General features: G+C 57.8%; 1 protein-coding gene across 4 annotated transcripts in view; it reads right to left on the bottom strand.

Moving 5' to 3' along the window:
- Positions 1 to 397: 397 nt before the first annotated feature.
- WNK3 (WNK lysine deficient protein kinase 3) overlaps positions 398 to 17,663 on the bottom strand; it is a 58,199-nt gene continuing 40,933 nt past the window's right edge. For 3 of the 4 annotated variants that reach the window (XM_054014767.1, XM_054014766.1, XM_054014765.1), the window contains exons 15-25: positions 14,656 to 14,811; positions 14,511 to 14,562; positions 13,376 to 13,471; positions 11,949 to 12,721; positions 11,217 to 11,307; positions 10,657 to 10,766; positions 9,783 to 10,237; positions 8,573 to 8,784; positions 7,251 to 7,352; positions 5,370 to 5,572; positions 398 to 4,731 (exon numbers count right to left, since the gene is read on the bottom strand). In XM_054014767.1, the coding sequence (XP_053870742.1) occupies positions 4,402 to 4,731; positions 5,370 to 5,572; positions 7,251 to 7,352; positions 8,573 to 8,784; positions 9,783 to 10,237; positions 10,657 to 10,766; positions 11,217 to 11,307; positions 11,949 to 12,721; positions 13,376 to 13,471; positions 14,511 to 14,562; positions 14,656 to 14,811 (2,580 nt within the window). In that variant the 3' untranslated portion in view covers positions 398 to 4,401. The remainder of the gene's footprint in view (positions 4,732 to 5,369; positions 5,573 to 7,250; positions 7,353 to 8,572; positions 8,785 to 9,782; positions 10,238 to 10,656; positions 10,767 to 11,216; positions 11,308 to 11,948; positions 12,722 to 13,375; positions 13,472 to 14,510; positions 14,563 to 14,655; positions 14,812 to 17,663) is intronic. The other variant, XM_054014768.1, reaches the window with a different exon arrangement.

Genomic DNA, 17,663 nt, shown 5'->3' with positions numbered 1-17,663 from the left:
CTTACCCAGAATCCTCTCTGGGAAAGCAGGGGGTTCTTGATTCAGGCGCCTAACGTCCCTGGGCCTCCGGCGGGGCTCACAGCTCAACGCTTGGCCCCGTAGAGAAGCTGGAGGGACGGGGCTGCGCTGCTGTGCTTCACAACGAGCTGTGGCCGCGTTACAAGCAAGTCCTGCCCGGCACAGCTGAGCAGATCGTTTTCCCAGGGGCTCAACCTCACATTAGGACCCTCTTTTTTATCCCACACGGGTCTATTCACGTTGGTCGGGGGAGGTGGTGGGCGAAGGAAGTGGAGAATTTTTTCCCTGGGTCCCGTCCTCCCCGCTCCCCCAACCCACACACTCCTGCTTGCTGCTAGGATGAATTGGAGATTTATAACTATCAAAAAGAAACAAAATATTAAAAAACGAAAATCCCAATGTATTTCAGGTTAACATAGTTTTCACCAAACATTTCACCTTTACAGAGTAAGAACGTGTAAAATGAAGGACAGACAGACTGCTGGGTTTCAGAAACAAAACAGCCCAGAATGCATCATTTTAACGACTTTTAAAGAAAACACCTTAAAGGGACGTTAAGAATCACGCCCCGCGGAACAATGCCAGTGGCTTGGCTTATTTTGATGGCTTAATTGGGGACACAAATAATTCATGAGGGTTGTTTCTGTTGACAAAACAAGCATTTCAAATCGTTGCTACTGAAAGGCGGATCGGCGCTCCAGCTTTCACATGCTTCACCAAAGATCCCAGGTCAACTGTGCACTAATTCGTATTTTCATTCATCCAGCTGAATTCAGGGGGGGTCTGCCACTCAAGAGAGCAAATGCGATCGCTACACAAATAATTAACTTAGAAAACGGAAGATCAAATGTCACTTTGAATCCATAAGACAAGGGGTGGAAATAAAGCAACATCGGGAAATCGGAGGCTGGATTCAAACGGCACTAAAAAAAAATAAATGAGGTAGATAAAACCAAGAGCAAACGTAAAAAGCGCCAGGTTCAGCAGACTGTCTCCCAAAGCAGCCTGTTATTAAAATGATACATTCGTTACAGTGGATGACGACCCCGGTACACTTCCACCTGAAAGAGTCACAGCAGGAAAATAAAAAGTTTCTAAAAAAAAAAATTCACATTTGTTTATCACCTTCAAATCCTTCATGCTGGATAGAAACTAAAAATGCCACGTGGGGCCCAGAGAGCTCCTTGTTACATTACAGCAAACGAAAATCTGAACCGTTAAATACAGACCGAACGCTGCTACCGACTCTTTTTGGGGGGGGGGGGCGTGGTTTGGTTTGTTATCAGATTCACAGCGTCTATGTCTAGCGTGCTGCTCAGACACGTCAGGATAGGGAGGATACATCTGGAGGGACTGCAGTCTTCCAAGGACTTGTAGTTTGCCCTAGGAAACAGACACAAGTGACTGGTCCATACAGACATAGGTGTTTTCCCAGTCTAACGGCAGTCATTTCTGCTGTCGGGCCCTGATCTAGGACACCCTCCCCTGCTGCTGTTTAAACCCTTCCTGAATCAAAGCTAGATTCCCCGTGTCACTAAGGGTTTGTCTGTGCATGGGCTCTTCCCAACTGTTCCTGATTACTCACACACTTCAACTTGTGCTTTGCTAGATCAGGGCCAGAGCGCGCAGAAATTAGCAGGGTCAAAGCCCAAAGCATCCTCCGGACCTGATTTTATGCCACTCTACCTGTGTCAGTTACAGATACGATACCAGTCCCACCCCTCCTGTAGACACAGATCTCTCTTCCTACAAGGGAACAGGCGTACCAACAGACACATGCGACGGTGTGCTTTCACTCTACCTGTGTCAGTTACAGATTCGATACCAGTCCCACCCCTCCTGTAGACACAGGTCTCCTCTTCCTACAAGGGAACAGGCGTACCAACAGACGCATGCGACGGTGTGCTTTCACTCTACCTGTGTCAGTTACAGATTCGATACCAGTCCCACCCCTCCTGTAGACACAGGTCTCCTCTTCCTACAAGGGAACAGGCGTACCAACAGACGCATGCGACGGTGTGCTTTCACTCTGCCTGCATAGCGCTCGGATTTCTGTCCGGTTTTGGTGTCAATTACAATCAGGTCCCAGAGTCTTAGGCCTGGGTCTACAGAAAATCCCTCCTGCTGCAGCCTTGCAAGGGCAGACAAGCCCTTGATTTCCCCTCCCGACGGAAAACCAATGGCTGTTTCGTAGATCTGTGCTTTGGGGAAAGGAAGAAAACTAAGGCCAAGCACCTCCCATTCTCCTCCAAAGGGAAAACAAAACCAGACTTCGTAGTCCAAGTGCCTGCGTCGTTTGAGTCTTGTTTTTAAGGGAGTGAACACAACCAGCCAAGAAACAACTGAAACGTCTTAAAAAACCCCCAGTGAGATGAGAAACGCTGTTCTCGGGTCTTCACAAACTCCACTCGCTATCTGCGGGTGGGTTTGTTTTCCGCATGTGTTCGCTATAAAAAAGTTAAACCCACTGGTGTCAAGTCACCCTCGGGTGCGTGCTCCTCCCAGTAAAACTCTGACCCAAATCCTAGGAGACAGCAGATATAAGGCAATGCAAGTGGCTGCGGGCAGATGGGGTGGGGGGAGGCATCTAATGGGACCGGGTTCGCACCCCTACCTGGGTCCATGTCTAATGCTGTTCTAAGCGGGGTTTTCAGGGTGGAGCAGAAGCATTTGGCACGCCTGAAAAGTTCCTATCTGACAAAGGGCCCAACGGACTCGAAAGCCACCTGGCAAAGAAATGTCTGTTTGAAACTCAGGAGGCAGAAAAGGCCACGAGACAGCAACGCCGAGGGGAGTCGGGATGCGTTTTGGCAAATGATTTGAAGTCCCTGTTCCTACCACAAATCTAACCCAACCCCACGTGCTAAAATCCTGGCAAAGACGACAAGGAATTGAAGCCAAGCTGGGCGCCGGAGTCAGCGAGCCCATCAGGTGAGAGGGAGAAACGGGATTTGCTGCACTTCACGTAAACCAAAATCTCCATTAGCCTCAACTAGTCTCTTGCTGTGAAAGCTCCCTCCTAGCATAGCACAGCAGGGCGGCCATCGGGACATGCTCGTCTACAACCCCCGGCCTCGGAGGCCGGCTGCAAAGGGAAAGAATAGTGAAAAGAAACAAATCCACTGAAAGTGAGCGGCTTTGAATGTTCTCCAAATCATAGAGCCAAGTCGAGTGTGTGCGGGACCCCGATGTTGTTCGGGTTGCTGGGCTTAATAGTTCAGAGCCCAAAAGGGGCCAGATATGAGCTATTAGATCAAAGCCAGGATGACACAGGATGAAATTTTCAGAAGGGCCATTTTCAAAAGAGACATAGGAGCTGATTTTCAAAGGTATTTAGGAGCGTAAAGATGCAAACAGGCGCCTACCGGCACAGTCACAAAGCAGGTTAGGCAGCTAAATTCGATTGAAATCAATGAGTTAAGCCGCTAAACTGCTTCTACCTTTGAAAATCCGGAAAAGTCCCTTTCGAAAATGGGCCTTGAGGCAGTATTTTCAAATGTGCCTAAGACAGAATAACATTGGGAGCCAGTGCTTCCGAAAGGCTGGCTTTTCAAAACGAGGGCGGCTGGAAAAGCACAGGGTTTGGGTAGGGCCCAATTCACTGCAGCACCGAGGTGCGCACAGCCCTGTGTCCGTGTCTAATTTTGCACCTCCAAATCTGTGTCCCAGATTGGGTGACTCAGATTGGAAGAGATTTAAAATAGCCCCCTCCCAGCAACTCCCCCCACTCTGCAAAAATAACCAAACCAGAGCTCATTTCAACAGGAAACACACAACTCCCCAAGCATCTCTCAGCTGCTCAAATCAAAGAAGTGTGCGTACGAGGAACAAGGAAATAGATGCTTTGCATGGAGCTGCCCTGAATTGGTCAAGGATGTTCCCGACCCAGCGACAGTATTGGTGAGATCAAGGAAACCCCAATCCCCCTGGCTCAGGCTTGGAAGGAGGCTCTTTAGAACTCGGCAGAACCTAGCTGCACTGAGCAAAACATTTTTTCTTTCTAAACTTCCCGGCCGCGGCTCAAACCAACGTGAGTTCTAGGAGCCCTTTTTCCATCAACTAACTTAAAAACCAAATCAGAAACTCCTTCCCACCATCACGGCTGCCATTGAGAAGATGCAGGCGGACAGCTTCTCCGCCAGAGAGGGGTGAAACGGAGGTTTCTTTTCGAAGCCATCACGTCTCGGGGGCATGAGACGCAGGAGCCGAGCTCTCCAAAGCTGGTTACAAAATGCAAATCAAATCAAGTATTCCGGGAGGATAGGAACCGAGCCACAAGCCATTGTTAGCCGAGACAAATCGCCTCCGCTGGCAGACTGAGCATCTCCACACGGTTTGCAGGCCACGACGGGGGAGTTTTGCCTCCAGCTCCCTGCTCCGGCTTCATTTGGGACCAGGCGGGATGGTAGCTGGGTTAGGGACCGGGGAGGCCGGGAATCCCAGCATGCTGCCCCCTGGCTGGAAGGGTCCGACAGGCGGGGAGGGGACGACCACCGACTGCTGAGCCAGCCCCGAAACGCCCCCCCACTGCACTGGGTACGCCGCCCCTGCCATGGCATTGTACTGGCAGGCGTGGGGCACTCCGTAGGGCGGCAGGACACTGGGGAAAGCCGGGAGGGCCAGGCCGGGGGGCAAGGAGGCCGGCACAGTCCCGCGGATCTGGGAGAGGGAGGAAATCCAGGTGGAGCTGTAGCCCACCGACGCCGATGTGTTCTGAAAGGGGAGGGGGGAAGAGAGCAGTCAGATGGGTCAGCAAATTCCGACCCCGCTCCCCCCACAGCGCCGGGGACAGAACCCAGGAGTCCGGGCTCCCAGCCCCCCCTGCTCTAACCACCAGCCCCCACTCCCCTCCCAGAGCCGGGGAGAGAACCCAGGAGTCCTGGCTCCCAGCCCCCCCTGCTCTAACCACCATCCCCCCCTCCCCTCCCAGAGCCGGGGAGAGAACCCAGGAGTCCTGGCTCCCAGCCCCCCCTGCTCTAACCCACCAGCCCCCACTCCCCTCCCAGAGCCAGGGAGAGAACCCAGGAGTCCGGGCTCCCAACCCCCCCTGCTCTAACCACCAGACCCCACTCCCCTCCCAGAGCCGGGGAGAGAATCCAGGAGTCCTGGCTCCCAGCCCCCCCGCCCGCTCTAACCCACTAGCCCCCACTCCCTTCCCAGAACCAGGGAGAGAACCCAGGAGTCCTGGCTCCCAGCCCCCCCTGCTCTAACCCACCAGCCCCCACTCCTCTCCTAGAGCCGGGGAGAGAACACAGGAGTCCAGGCTCCCAGCCACCGCCCTCTAAGCACTAGACCCCCCTTCCCAGAACCAGGGAGAGAACCCAGGCGTCCTGGCCCCAGCCCCCCCTCACCTCACAGGCTTTGCTCCAGCTGTCCCCATCCAGCCGGTGCTGGTTCTGTTTGATCTGGTTCAGGCTTGGTTTCAGAAGCGCGTTCCCGACGGCCTCCTTAGTCCAGTCGTCCACCAGCTTGTGCAGGTCGTCGGTGAACATCCCCTTCTTGCTGACCGGGGACTGCTGGCAGGAGGCAGCGCCGCTGACGACGCACAGCTGCTCTGTCGGGGAGAGGGGCGGGGGGGAGTTAGGGGGGCGAGGGGCAGGGCACACACAGCTCCCCCTGCTGGCCACGGCAGCGACGCGCTCGGCGAGCCCGCGGGCCCCGACTAGCCGCCGGCTGAGGACTTGGCCTTCACGCTGCCTGGAGATGGGGGCCAGCCAGTGAAGCGGGGCGGGGGTGGGATCTGGGATCCACCCATCCGTCCGTCCGTCCCCATCAGCATCCTCTGTCCGTCCCCACCCGCGCCCCTCTGTCCGTCCGCATCCGCAGGAGGGAGGGGTTAGCTCAATGGTTTGAGCGTTAGCCTGCTAAACTCAGGGTTGTGAGTTCAATCCTTGAGGGGGTCATTTAGGGAATTGGGGCAAAAATCTGTCTGGGAATTGGTCCTGCTTTGAGCAGGAGGTCGGACTAGATCCCTCCTGAGGTCCCTTTCCATCCTGAGATTCTATGATTCCTCCATCCATCCCCCCGAAACCTCTTCCATCCCCCCCAACCCCTTTATCCATCCCTCGCATCCCCATCCAGCCACCCAAGAGTTTAATGCTGACGCCCATCCCCACAGTATCTGGGCGACTTCCACGAGAAATCAAGGGCAATAGCGAGGGCCCTAGCGCTCAGACGGGAAGCTCTGCGGGGGCAGGGGGGTTTTTTTGTTGCGGGTTTGTACAGCACCCGGCGCAGTGGGGTCCTGAGCCGTGGCTGGGGTGCCTAGGAGGTACCGTATTACACCTAATAGATACTGTACAGCACCCGCTGCGGTGGGGTCCTGAGCCGTGGCTGGGGTGCCTAGGAGGTACCGTATTACACCTAATAGATACTGTACAGCACCCGCTGCGGTGGGGTCCTGAGCCGTGGCTGGGGTGCCTAGGAGGTACCGTATTACACCTAATAGATACTGTACAGCACCCGCTGCGGTGGGGTCCTGAGCCGTGGCTGGGGTGCCTAGGAGGTACCGTATTACACCTAATAGATACTGTACAGCACCCGCTGCGGTGGGGTCCTGGGCCGTGGCTGGGGTGCCTAGGAGGTACCGTATTACACCTAATAGATACTGTACAGCACCCGGCTCAGGTGATCAATGCTGCCACGGCAGGGTCCTGGGGTCTCTCGTGCTCAAACAGCAGTTCAGCCCCACTTTCAATTAATGCCTCTGGGCTCGGTGCCAGGCGGAACTCGCTGGGCTGAGCAGGGGCCAGACCGCAGCATGCAGCGCCCCGCCTGGGAGACTGGCGGGGCAGCCCCAAGGCAGGGGGCAGCGCAGCAGATAAGTACAGGGTGCAGGGCCCAGACGCCCCCGAGCCCGAACCAACGGGGCTCTGAGAAGTGGGTTAGACAGACAGAACCAATTGTGGCCAGAGAAGTCGATTACCCAGACCCAAGAGGGGCCAGAGGAGTAAATCGGACGGACAGACCAACCCGCCAGCTAGAGGAAACTTCCCCCGGGCCAGACTAGCAGGGTCTCTTCATACGGGCTCCTAGCTCACATAAAGCGTCTCAACGTGCTTTACAAAAGGGGCGCCAGTATCGTCACCCCAGTTTCACAGATGGGGAAACCGAGGCACAGGGCAGGGCCGAGTGACTCATCTGAGGAGCCGGGAACAGAACCCAGGTCTCCCAAATCCTAATCTAGCGCTTTAACCCTTAGCGTGGGAACTGGCTCAGGGGCGCAGAGGTACCTGGGCTGGGCTCCCCCGGGGCGCAGCTCTGATGCAGCAGGCGGGCCTGGATGCTCAGGTGATAGTCAATCATGGAGGCGGCGGTGGTCGTGCAGCAGCACTCTGTGTACGGGAGGGATGGAGTTAAAAATCCAGACGTAACCCTCTCGCCATCCCACCCGTCGCCTCCCGCCCGTCACCCTCTCGCCGTCCCACCCGTCGCCTCCCGCCCGTCACCCTCTCGCCGTCCCACCCGTCGCCTCCCGCCCATAACCCTCTCGCCGTCCGACCCGTCGCCTCCCGCCCGTCACCCTCTCGCCGTCCGACCCGTCGCCTCCCTGGGCTACAGCCTAATCGGGGGGGTCAATCGTCCCCACCCCACTCCATCCAAAGCCCTGCTGGGGTGACCCTGGGCAAGTCACGGCCTTTCTGTCCCTGTTTGTCCAGCAGTACAATGGGGATACGGATACCAGCTTCCTCTATAAACACTGGCAGATTACATCGGGCGTATGTCGTGACGGGTGAGAGTCGTTAACCACTGGAACAATTTCCCACGGGGCGCGGCACGTTCCCCAGCACTGGGCGCTTTTCAGTCCCGGTGGGCCGTTTTCCTAAGGGGTCAGCCCCCGGCCTGGGTCGGTTCTCAGCTACGCGTCCCCCTGGGGGTACTCAGAGGGCTTCCAGGGGTCCATCAACTCAGCTCGAGATTTGCCTGGCTTTACAACAGGCTCCATGAAAAGCGCTAGCGGAGCTAGTACCCGCTAACGTCACCCGGACAAGGCCTTGGTCACACCGACCTGGCAGGGCAACCGTTCTATCCCGGGGGCTATTTCATAGCGCCATGGTACAGATGGGAATCTCGGCTGCGGCTGGGACGCTTGGGTATTTCTGGGTCTGATTTTGGAAGCGAGTCGATTTGAAGCGAGTTGAAACGTGGGGGGACACAAGCCAAATCAGCCTCCTGAGTGGGGGCCGGCCGTCTGGAACGGTTGAGAGCCCCTGGGATGGATAATCTGCTCTGAAATCCATGCATCTCGCTAGGAGCCAGGGGCCACTGCTCCAACTTCCAGCCCTGGCCTGCGGGAGACGTTCGCCTGCTCCACCGAAGAGCCCGTAAGCAGTATTTGTTTCCCACGCAGGCGGCATCGAGCCAGAGGGACCGAGCTCCCGGAGTCTCTCACACTAAAGCCCGGTTCCCAACCCTCGGCTCATCCCCAAGACTCGTCTCTTGCCGCTCCCCTTCTAGCTCCCCCATGCAGCGCCCAGTCCCTTGCGATTCCCCCCGGAAGGCCAGAAGGGATGGGGGCAGCCCCACGCTGGCCGGGGCTCGTTTCCTGGCTTACCGGTTGTGACGATACAGTTCTCGGCGTGCGTCAGGACCGGGGGCCGGACGCGCAGTTTGCTTTTGAAGGAGCGAGGCCGGCGGGGGGAGGTGGGCTGCAGGGACAGCTCCGACAGCTCGGGCTTGCTGTCTTTGAGGGCATGCAGGCGTTTGTACAGCTCCTGCAGCTCCCGGCTCTGCTGGGCCTGGAGCGTCACCACCTCCTGGACGTGTCTGTGGGGCAGGAAAAGCCGTCAGCACGGCACCCCCACCCCCAGCGAGAACTGGTGCTGCTCCGTGAGGGGGACCTGGGTTCTCTCCCCGGGTCTGGGAGGGGAGTGGGGTCTAGTGGTTAGAGCAGGGGGGCTGGGAGCCAGGACTCCTGGGTTCTCTCCCCGGCTCTGGGAGGGGAGTGGGGTCTAGTGGTTAGAGCATGGGGGCTGGGAGCCAGGACTCCGGGGTTAGAGCGGGGGGGTGGGGGTGGGAGTCAGGACGCCTGGGTTCTCTCCCCGGCTCTGGGAGGGGAGTGGGGTCTAGTGGTTAGAGCAGGGGGGCTGGGAGCCAGGACTCCAGGGTCCCCCCCCCCAGCTCTGGGAGGGGAGTGGGGTCTAGTGGTTAGAGCAGGGGGGGCTTGGAGCCAGGACGCCTGGGTTCTCTCCCCGGCTCTGGGAGGGGAGTCTAGTGGTTAGAGCAGGGGGGCTGGGAGCCAGGACTCCAGCGTTCCCCCCCCAGCTCTGGGAGGGGAGTGGTGTTTAATGGTTAGAGCAAGGAGGGGCTGGGAGCCAGGACTCCTGGGTTCTTTTCTTGGTTCTGCCACTTCCCCGGCCTATGCCTCTGTTTCCCCTGGTCTGTCTAGCATATTTCGACTGAGCTCTTGCCACTCTCTAGGTGCGGCGCCCGCCCGGCCCAGCGGGACCCCAATCCTGACCTCTAGGCATTAGAGGAAGAACAGCGAAGGGTCCTGACAACACGCTCCCGGCTGGCTCTGAAAGGACAAAGCAGGACTCGCCTGAGTCTGCACAGAGCCTGCGCCGATCGCTCTGTGACCTTGCCTGAACTAGCGCTGCCCTGTACCTCCAGCCCAAGCCCCTCTGCTCGGGGGCCAGGCCACCCCCCCCTCAGCCACGGGCTGGACGTGTGGCAGGAGAAACCCTGGGCGAGGAGAGCCCTGGTCCTGCTGCAGGTTGGGGGAAGAGGGTTGGGCTGGCCAGGGCCGGAGACAGCCCCCTTACTTCTCCCGCAGCCGCTGCAGCTCCACCTTCAGGTCCTCGTCCTCGAGCTCGGACTCGTCGTCGCTGCTCATGGGCGAGGAGGCCGAGAGGAAGAGGGAGCTGCGGCGCTTGGCCCCGTGGCAGGCGCGGTCCTCGGGCGCCGGGGGGCGCCGCTCCCTGCCGGACCCCAGGGTCTCCCCCGACTCCTCAGGCCCCAGCTCGCTATCGGAGCTGGCCTGCCTTCGGACGGACCCCTCGGCCCACGGCTCCGTGCTGCTTCCCGTGGCCGACAGCTCCTCCGGCTCCCGCTCCGGGGTGAGGGAAGAGGTGTCTGTGTCACAGGCCGGGCTGGCCCATGGGAGTGACTCTCCCGGCGGGGGGGTGCCTGGATCGTCCGTCTGACGCTCCTCCGCCCCAGCGGCGTCAGGCCCGGCGTCTGCTGCGCGGGGAGCTGGCTGCTGCGGCACGGTGGTGACCTGGGATGCACAGGGATGGGCAGCGTTAGCTGGGAAGGGCAGGCCCCGGCCATGAAGCGCTCATGCCTAGACGTGATGGGAGGGGCTGGGAGCCAGGACTCCTGGGTTCTCTCCCCAGCTCTGGGAGGGTAGTGGGGGCTGGTGATTAGAGCAGGGGGTCTGGGAGCCAGGACGCCTGGGTTCTCTCCCCAGCTCTGGGAGGGTAGTGGGGGCTGGTGATTAGAGCAGGGGGTCTGGGAGCCAGGACTCCTGGGTTCTCTCCCCAGCTCTGGGAGGGGAGTGGGGGCTGGTGGTTAGAACCGGGGGTCTGGGAGCCAGGACGCCTGGGTTCTCTCCCCAGCTCTGGGAGGGGAGTGGGGTCCGGCTGGTTAGAGCCAGGGGCATGGGGAAGGAGCCAGGCAATGGCTGGCAAGGCCCACCTGGAAGCGGCCTCGCTGATAGGACATCGAAGCCGATCTCCATCTCCCACTGGCTTCGTTCTGCCCGGCCTGCTCGGCAGGCCCCTCTGTCCTCGTCTCCTCTGCCTCCGCTGCCGAGGGGCGCCACAGCGGGAAGAAAAGAGCAGAAACAAGGGAGGGCATCGCGGGTTAGAACCGGGCCGCGGGGGCCGCGCCTCCCAAGAGTGCCGCCGCGTCTGACACCCCGCCCGCCCCCGCCCGAGACTGACACTTCTAGGTGGAATGGAAAACAATGGGGGGAAGGGGAGGGAGCCCGAGAAAAGGAAAGTGGCGACGGCTGCGGGGTGAAATGACGCGGATGGAAACAAAGGGGCGCGGCGGGGAAAGGAATCAGAATGGATGCTTTACCTATGGTAGATCCCTGTCTCTAAGCACACTACCTTGGCGGACTTTGGGTCTCTTGAAAAAGCTGGTGGATTGCCGGAGCCTGAACGCCCAGCTTTTTAATTTGCGAGTCCAGGATTTCTTGCTAATAGGGTTTTTGAGACTAGGGCAAGTAAAGCTTAGGCCAAAATATCCACCTCCTGTCTGCAGATGAACGGCTCCGACGCTGGCCACCGCAGCAGGGCAGGCCTCGGGGTTCGGCGGGGAGGAAGGCTCCGGGGACGGCTCCTGAACGAGACAAAAGGGAGGGAAAGAAAAACCCGCAGCGCCTGAGTGGGACGGGGCAGCTGCAGATTCGCAAGGCAAAGGGGACCCCGGGGACCCCCTGCATCAGACTTCCCTGAATTAATGGCTGGGTGCCCTAGAGCCACCGGGAGGTAGTGTGACCAGATGTCCTGATTTATAGGGACAGGCCTGATTTTTGGGTCTTTTTCTTATATAGGCTCCTATTACCCACCCCACCCCCGACCCGACTTTTCACACTTGCTGTCTGGTCACTACCGAGAGGGGGCTCAGAAACCACCATCCTGCCCCAACCCAACTTTCCAAACAGTGCCAGGACCCCTTGTCGCTCCACCATGTGCGTCTAAAGGACTTTCCAACGGGCTGGCGAATCAGGGGCCCCGCTCTCGGCCGGGGGAGGGGTCCGCGCTGTGCCCGGCACGGGGGGGCCCCGCTCTCAGCCGGGGGAGAGGTCCGCGTCCAGCACGGGGGGGCCCCGCTCTTGGCCGGGGGAGAGGTCCGCGCGGCACCCGGCACGGGGGGGCCCTGATCTAGGCTGGGGGTCGGACCACCTGGGCCCCAGCCCCCAATGCCAGCGTTGCATCCCGGGTACCATACCCGCCGGCCCCCTGCGCCCCCATACTCACATGCAGACAGAGTTCCCTGGGTGCGACTGTGATGACGTCGGGGTCCTGGCTCAGCGCGGGCGAGCCGGCAGGCTGGCTGGCAGGCTCGGGGGGCGGCAGTGGAGACCCCTCGGAGGTGTCGGTCCCCTGGGACTCCGCCGGGCTCCCTGGCGCTCCTAGGGAGGGTCCGACGGCTGGCGCTTCCAGCCCGGTACAGGACAGCGTATCCTCGGCCGAGGAGAGTGGGGACTCCGTGCTCTGCGTGTCCTTCTGGCTCTCGGAGTAGCTGTGCTCTTGGTAGAGCAGCGTCCTTAGCTTCTCGTCCAGGGTTTTGATTCGGTTGTCGACAAAATCCATCTTGGGCGGCCCCTCGCCGTCAGATTCTGGCACCGAGGGAGGCAGCGGGACCGGTTCCGAGCCGGGCGTCTGGGCCTGCCCGGCCTTGGAGCTCGGAGAGGCATCTCCTTCTTGTGGAGTGTGCTGGGACTGGCGCTCGGACGCTGGGTCCTCGGTCAGGAGGGGTGGCTCGCCAGCGGGCGCCACCGCCAAGCCGAGAGGGCAGTCGCCAGGCTGTGGGGCAGGGGGCTCTCCCGTCTCCGGCCCAGCCCAGTTGTCATTGGCAGTGAGAGGCACTAGCTTCTCTGCGTCTCCTTCCGCCAGCCCCTCGCATTTCAAGCCGGGGCACTCCGGTGCCGCGCTGTCCTTTGGGCTGGCATTGGGACCCTGGCTCTCGGCAGCCAGTGGCTCACCCTGGGGACACGTCTCCTTAGCGTTCTCCTTGTCCGGACCTGTAACTACCGCCGGGGAGAAACGTTACACCCCGACTGAGACGCTGAGCAGGGCCCTCGGCCCCTCCCAGACACATCGTCAGTAAAGACAGCTGTGGGGGTCTCCCCAAGCAAAGGGCCTAAGAGGGAGGGGCTGGAAGGTGAAGGGAGCTGCTGGGAATTTCTGTGGCCGAAGGATCTTCACAGAGACCCAGTTCTCAGCAGACTCAGGCTGCGTGACTATCAGGGACACTAACAGCAGTTCACCCCTCTCTGAGCAACTGGCTTAGGCTCTCTGCAGACTCAGGCAAGGTCACACTCGGGGCAATTCCCCCTGCTCAGAGCAACTGGCTCTTGACCCATTCCTTCCCGACCCTAAATCTGGCTCTTGGTTTGACCATGAGCAGGGGAGAAAGACCCACCGGCCAGGCATGCAGCCAGAGGATTCGCTGGACTGTCTCAGAGCACTGGCCCACCCTGTCCAGTGCCCCACCCTACCCCAGCTGAGACCAGGATCCAAACCTGGGCCCTTCACAGAAGCCCTACTGCGTGGGCTACAAAGCCTTGTGCCAAAGCTAAGAGAAAGCCTCTGGCCGGTTTTGACTCGGGCCTTTGCTCTGAATTGTTCGGCTCCCTCTGCTCTCTGACCTCCCGTCACCCATGGTGGAAGTCTCTGCTCACCGGGAACAGCCGGTGTCTGCCCCTCTCTGTTCCTTATTGTCTGATTGATGCAGAATCGCCAGCGGCCGACTGGAGAGGACTGAGGAGCGCACTCGTCTGGGGAAAGTCGAAAGGGGAAGCGTCACTTGTACCTACCAGCAGGTAAGTCTAGTGCATTTCTGTCCTAGCTTATCGGCCGGCCAAAGCACATCCCTCCGCCTCCCACTCTGTGGGTCTGGTTCGCCTGCCTTGGAATATCAGCCACGTGGGTCGGGCACGGCCAATGGCTCGTGTACGCAGGGCAGGGGAACGCCGAGGCGAAGCTAAGTGCTTTGCTTGGCGCCAGCGTCGCTGGCCGAATTCGCCCTGACGACTGGTTTAAATAACACGTGCGGTTGCTGTGTAGGACAACGGTGCTGTTTTGTACCGTGCTGAAGGACAGACTTAAGAGGAAGTGAATTCAAACAGTGAAATACACGACAGTGAAAAACAAGGACATCTCTCCATTAATGGAGTCACAGATTCATACGTTCCGAGGCCGGAAGGGGGCATTGTGATCATTCACCTTTTAGGAAAACATCCCCTCTTGATTTCCCCAGGGTCAGTGACGGAGAATCCGCCATGACCCTCGGGAGATGGTTGCAGTGGTTAATGACTCTCAACATTAAAACGCGCCTTGTTTCCGGTCTGGCTTCAACCTCTACCCACTGGATGGTGTTAGACCTTCCTCTGCTCGACGGAAGAGCCCGTTATTAAGTATCTGTTCCCGATGTAGATATTTACAGATTGGGATCAAGCCACCCCTTCACCTTCTCTTTGGTAAGCTAAAGAAATTGAGCTCCTTGAATTAACCCCAGAATCCCCAAGGTCATTCTGCACCCCGGAGAGAAACTGCATGAAATAGAGAAACATGAAACCCTACTATGAACCTCACCCCAGAATAACACAGGTTGATCTTGCAATCGCTAGCAGGGTTTGGGAATCGGTGACAGCATGTCCCCCTCTCAAAAAAATTTGGGAGGAGGGTGGAGAAAGCAGAGGGTCAATAAGATTCATTTCAACAGAGAACCCAGGGAGGTCTCCCTTAAATCCAGCTCTCTGGGGCACAAAGCCAAGCCAACACCCCTGTGTTTCAAGGTTCTTTAAAGGTACTTACTGCCCGTCTGACCGGAGGCAGGGTTTATCTGAACTTGCTCGGACGACCCTGTCTGAATTAAAAACCGACAAGTCAATAAACAATGAAGCTTCGGAGGTGCCCACGTAGCCGAGAAGACATGCCCGAGATAAAGCACCGTTCTTACTTGGCTGCTGTTGGACTCGGAGGGAACAGAATCGTTGCCAGATGCTCGCTCTTCCACCGGCAGGCTTCGGAGGATCTCCTGAGCTTGGCACACAATGGCTCTCAGCTCCTCCACAAACTTCTCCTTCTCGCTCTCCAGCACAAAGTTATCTTCCACCTGATTGGGGGGAACCAACACCCAACAGTTCAATCAGCGTTTCCCAAAGCGTGGGACTCGACAGCCAGGGGACTGGACAAGTACCCGAATCGTTCAGCAGATTTTCGGCTTTCGCTTATTACAAAAGGAAGTGTCTCTAGCTCGTATTGCTGCAAAAGAATCTTCGATAACGTGCCCCGAGTCTGCCTGAGTCTGCAGAGAGCCTGAGCCGATTGCGCAGAGAGGTGGGAACTGGCCCCTTTAGCTATCTCAGTTGCCCAGTGACAATACCTTGACCCATTTCGCTGCTGGTCCAAGCATGTTAGGAAAGAGAGGAACAGCTCATACTGGGAGCAATGCCGTCTGACAGCCGTTTGAAAAAGTGCTGGCTCGCCCAAAAAAGGGAACAGCCCTGACGTGGCAGGTGAGGAATCATGGGAATTTGTAGGTTTGACTCCCAACTCTCAGAACTCCAGGGTCCCACAATGCACAGCAAGAGAAGTCCCAGAATGCACAGAGCCCAACAGCGAGGCAAAGCACCATGGAAGACCTGCCTAGAATCCACAGAGTCCAACGACTACTCCCCGCACACCCCAATTTTGTGAATCTAGCCCTTTAACAACGCCCCAAACTGATGTTGTTGATTCACTGACATTTTTCGTAATTTTCAGATTCGTCCTGACCTGCTTTTTTGGAACAGGCCAAAACAATCAGCGAGATGTAGTGAAACCAAGCCCTAGCGAACCGAACCGTCAGCTCCCAGGCCCTAGGGTGGGGCCCTCATCACCCACTCCCGAGATCATCTACTCTCCACCTTGGAAAATCAGCCCAGGTGAGACCCTCAAAGCTCACAGGCACCGCGGCACAACGCGCTAGACCAATCTCTGAGCTGCCCTGGACGGTGGGAAGACGGTACAGGTGTCTTCGTGGAAGGAAAATTCGTGGTTTCCCTGGCCGGAAGGGACCATTGCAACTGTCCAGTCTGAACGTCCTGCATCCCGAGAACTGCCCCGAGATCATTCCTGCTTCAAGCAGAGCAGAACTTTTCGGCAAACATCCCATCTTGCCTGGAAGATTGTTAGGGATGGAGAATCCGCCACAGCTGGGGATCAGTTGTTCCGATGGTTATTATTTCCAGTCTGAATGTGTCTAGCTGCAGCCTCTGCCATTGGGCTGTCTCAGAGCGTTCTCTGCTAGGTGAAGGAGCCCGTTATTAATATTTGTTCCCCAGGTGGATCCATACAGAGCGGGATCAAGTCACCCCGGCACCTTCTCTAAAGCTAAACAGATGGAGCAGCTGGAGTCAGGTTTTCTAACCCCTGAATCATTCTCAGGGCTCGTCTCTGACCCCCCTACCCTCGACTATCCACATTCACCTTCAAGTGCAGGTGTGATGCTCCGTATTCTTTAGAGAAATACGCTTGTGATACGAATCGGGCACAACTAAGATGTGTTTTATGCAGGATGGCTCATGTAAGGCATCATTGGAAAGGTTACGATGTACTGAAGGTGATTATCCAGTTTGTATGGCTGTATCATTTCCATATCTAAAGTTAGGGTGTGTGTACATGAGAGCAGGGGCAGCTCCAGGCACCAGCACACCAAGCGCGTGCCTGGGGCGGCAAGCTGCGGGGGCGGCGTGCCGGTCGCTGTGAGGACAGCAGTCAGGCTGCCTCTGGCAGCATGCCTGCGGGAGGTCCGCCGGTCCCGCGGTTTTGGGGGCAATTCAGCAGCGGGTACACTGAAGGCGCGGGACCGGCGGACCTCCCGCAGCTATGCCGCCAAATCCACATTACCAGCGGACCACCCGCAGGCACGCCGCCGAAGGCTGCCTGACTGCCGTGCTTGGGGCGGCAAAATACACAGAGCCGCCCCTGTGTGGGAGACGCTCACCAGACAACCGGCCACCAGCCTTGATGGGCCAGTAGGGAGAAACAATAAGACTTTGAAGATACTACTCTCTGTTGCTGTGACACTCCTAGGTCAGGTGGTCCTGCCACCTGGTACTAAACACCATCTTAACGTCTAGTGATTTTCCTCTAAAAGGAGGGGGAGGTCAAGCGTGGGAAACAGAAGGTACCCGCCTTGTGCAAAATTCTATTCAAGGATGGGAGGCAAGGTCATCAGCGCTCTCCTCTCGCTGCCTTCCTGCCCAAGAACAGTTACTTTCCGCAGTCATTCAAGAGACAAAGGAACTAAGCTGAAGGAAAGGCCAGGGCTGAGTCCAGACTGAGACCGGAGTCCAGTCTGTAAAGGGAATACCTGGAACTCCAAGCTACAGAAACGCTGCATCCTGCTAAGTCAACATTTAGAGTAGGGAATTACATTTTGTAACCTGTTTCTTTTGAGTGTACTAAGCTTAGCTTGCGTGCTTTGTTTGATTTGCTCGGTAATCTGCTTCGTTCTGTTTGCGATCCCTGTAGTCAATACATTTATTTCCTGTTTATTTCAAAACCCGGTTTGTGCAATTCACGGCGGTGGACAAGAAGCTGTGCGTCTCTCTCTCCACATCGAGGGAGGGGGCGAATGTTTATGAGCTCGCGCTGTGCACATCTTTCTCTACAGTACAAGACAGTATTATCTTGGGGGTACTCTCCAGAGGGGAGCTGCACTTGAGGGCTGGGAAATCCCCTAGCTGATTCAGGCGGGCTCAGTGGAACCCCAATATATCAGGTGGCATCCCAGAAGGGGGGTCCAAACCGTCACAGTGGGCACCAGAACTGGATGCAGGATTCCAGCAGCGGTCACACCAGGGCCAAATCCAGGGGCAAAAGAACCCCTCTGCTCCGATTCGAGATTCCCCAGTTTATGCCGCCCAGGATCGCATTAGCCCTTTTGGCCCCAGCGTCGCCCTGGCACCTCGTGTTCGGCTG

The sequence above is a fragment of the Malaclemys terrapin genome (genome assembly GCF_027887155.1).
Source record: "Malaclemys terrapin pileata isolate rMalTer1 chromosome 20 unlocalized genomic scaffold, rMalTer1.hap1 SUPER_20_unloc_1, whole genome shotgun sequence".
Classification (NCBI taxonomy): domain Eukaryota; kingdom Metazoa; phylum Chordata; order Testudines; family Emydidae; genus Malaclemys; species Malaclemys terrapin.
Note: the sequence above shows the minus strand (reverse complement) of the source record. Positions and strands in the feature narration are given on the sequence as shown.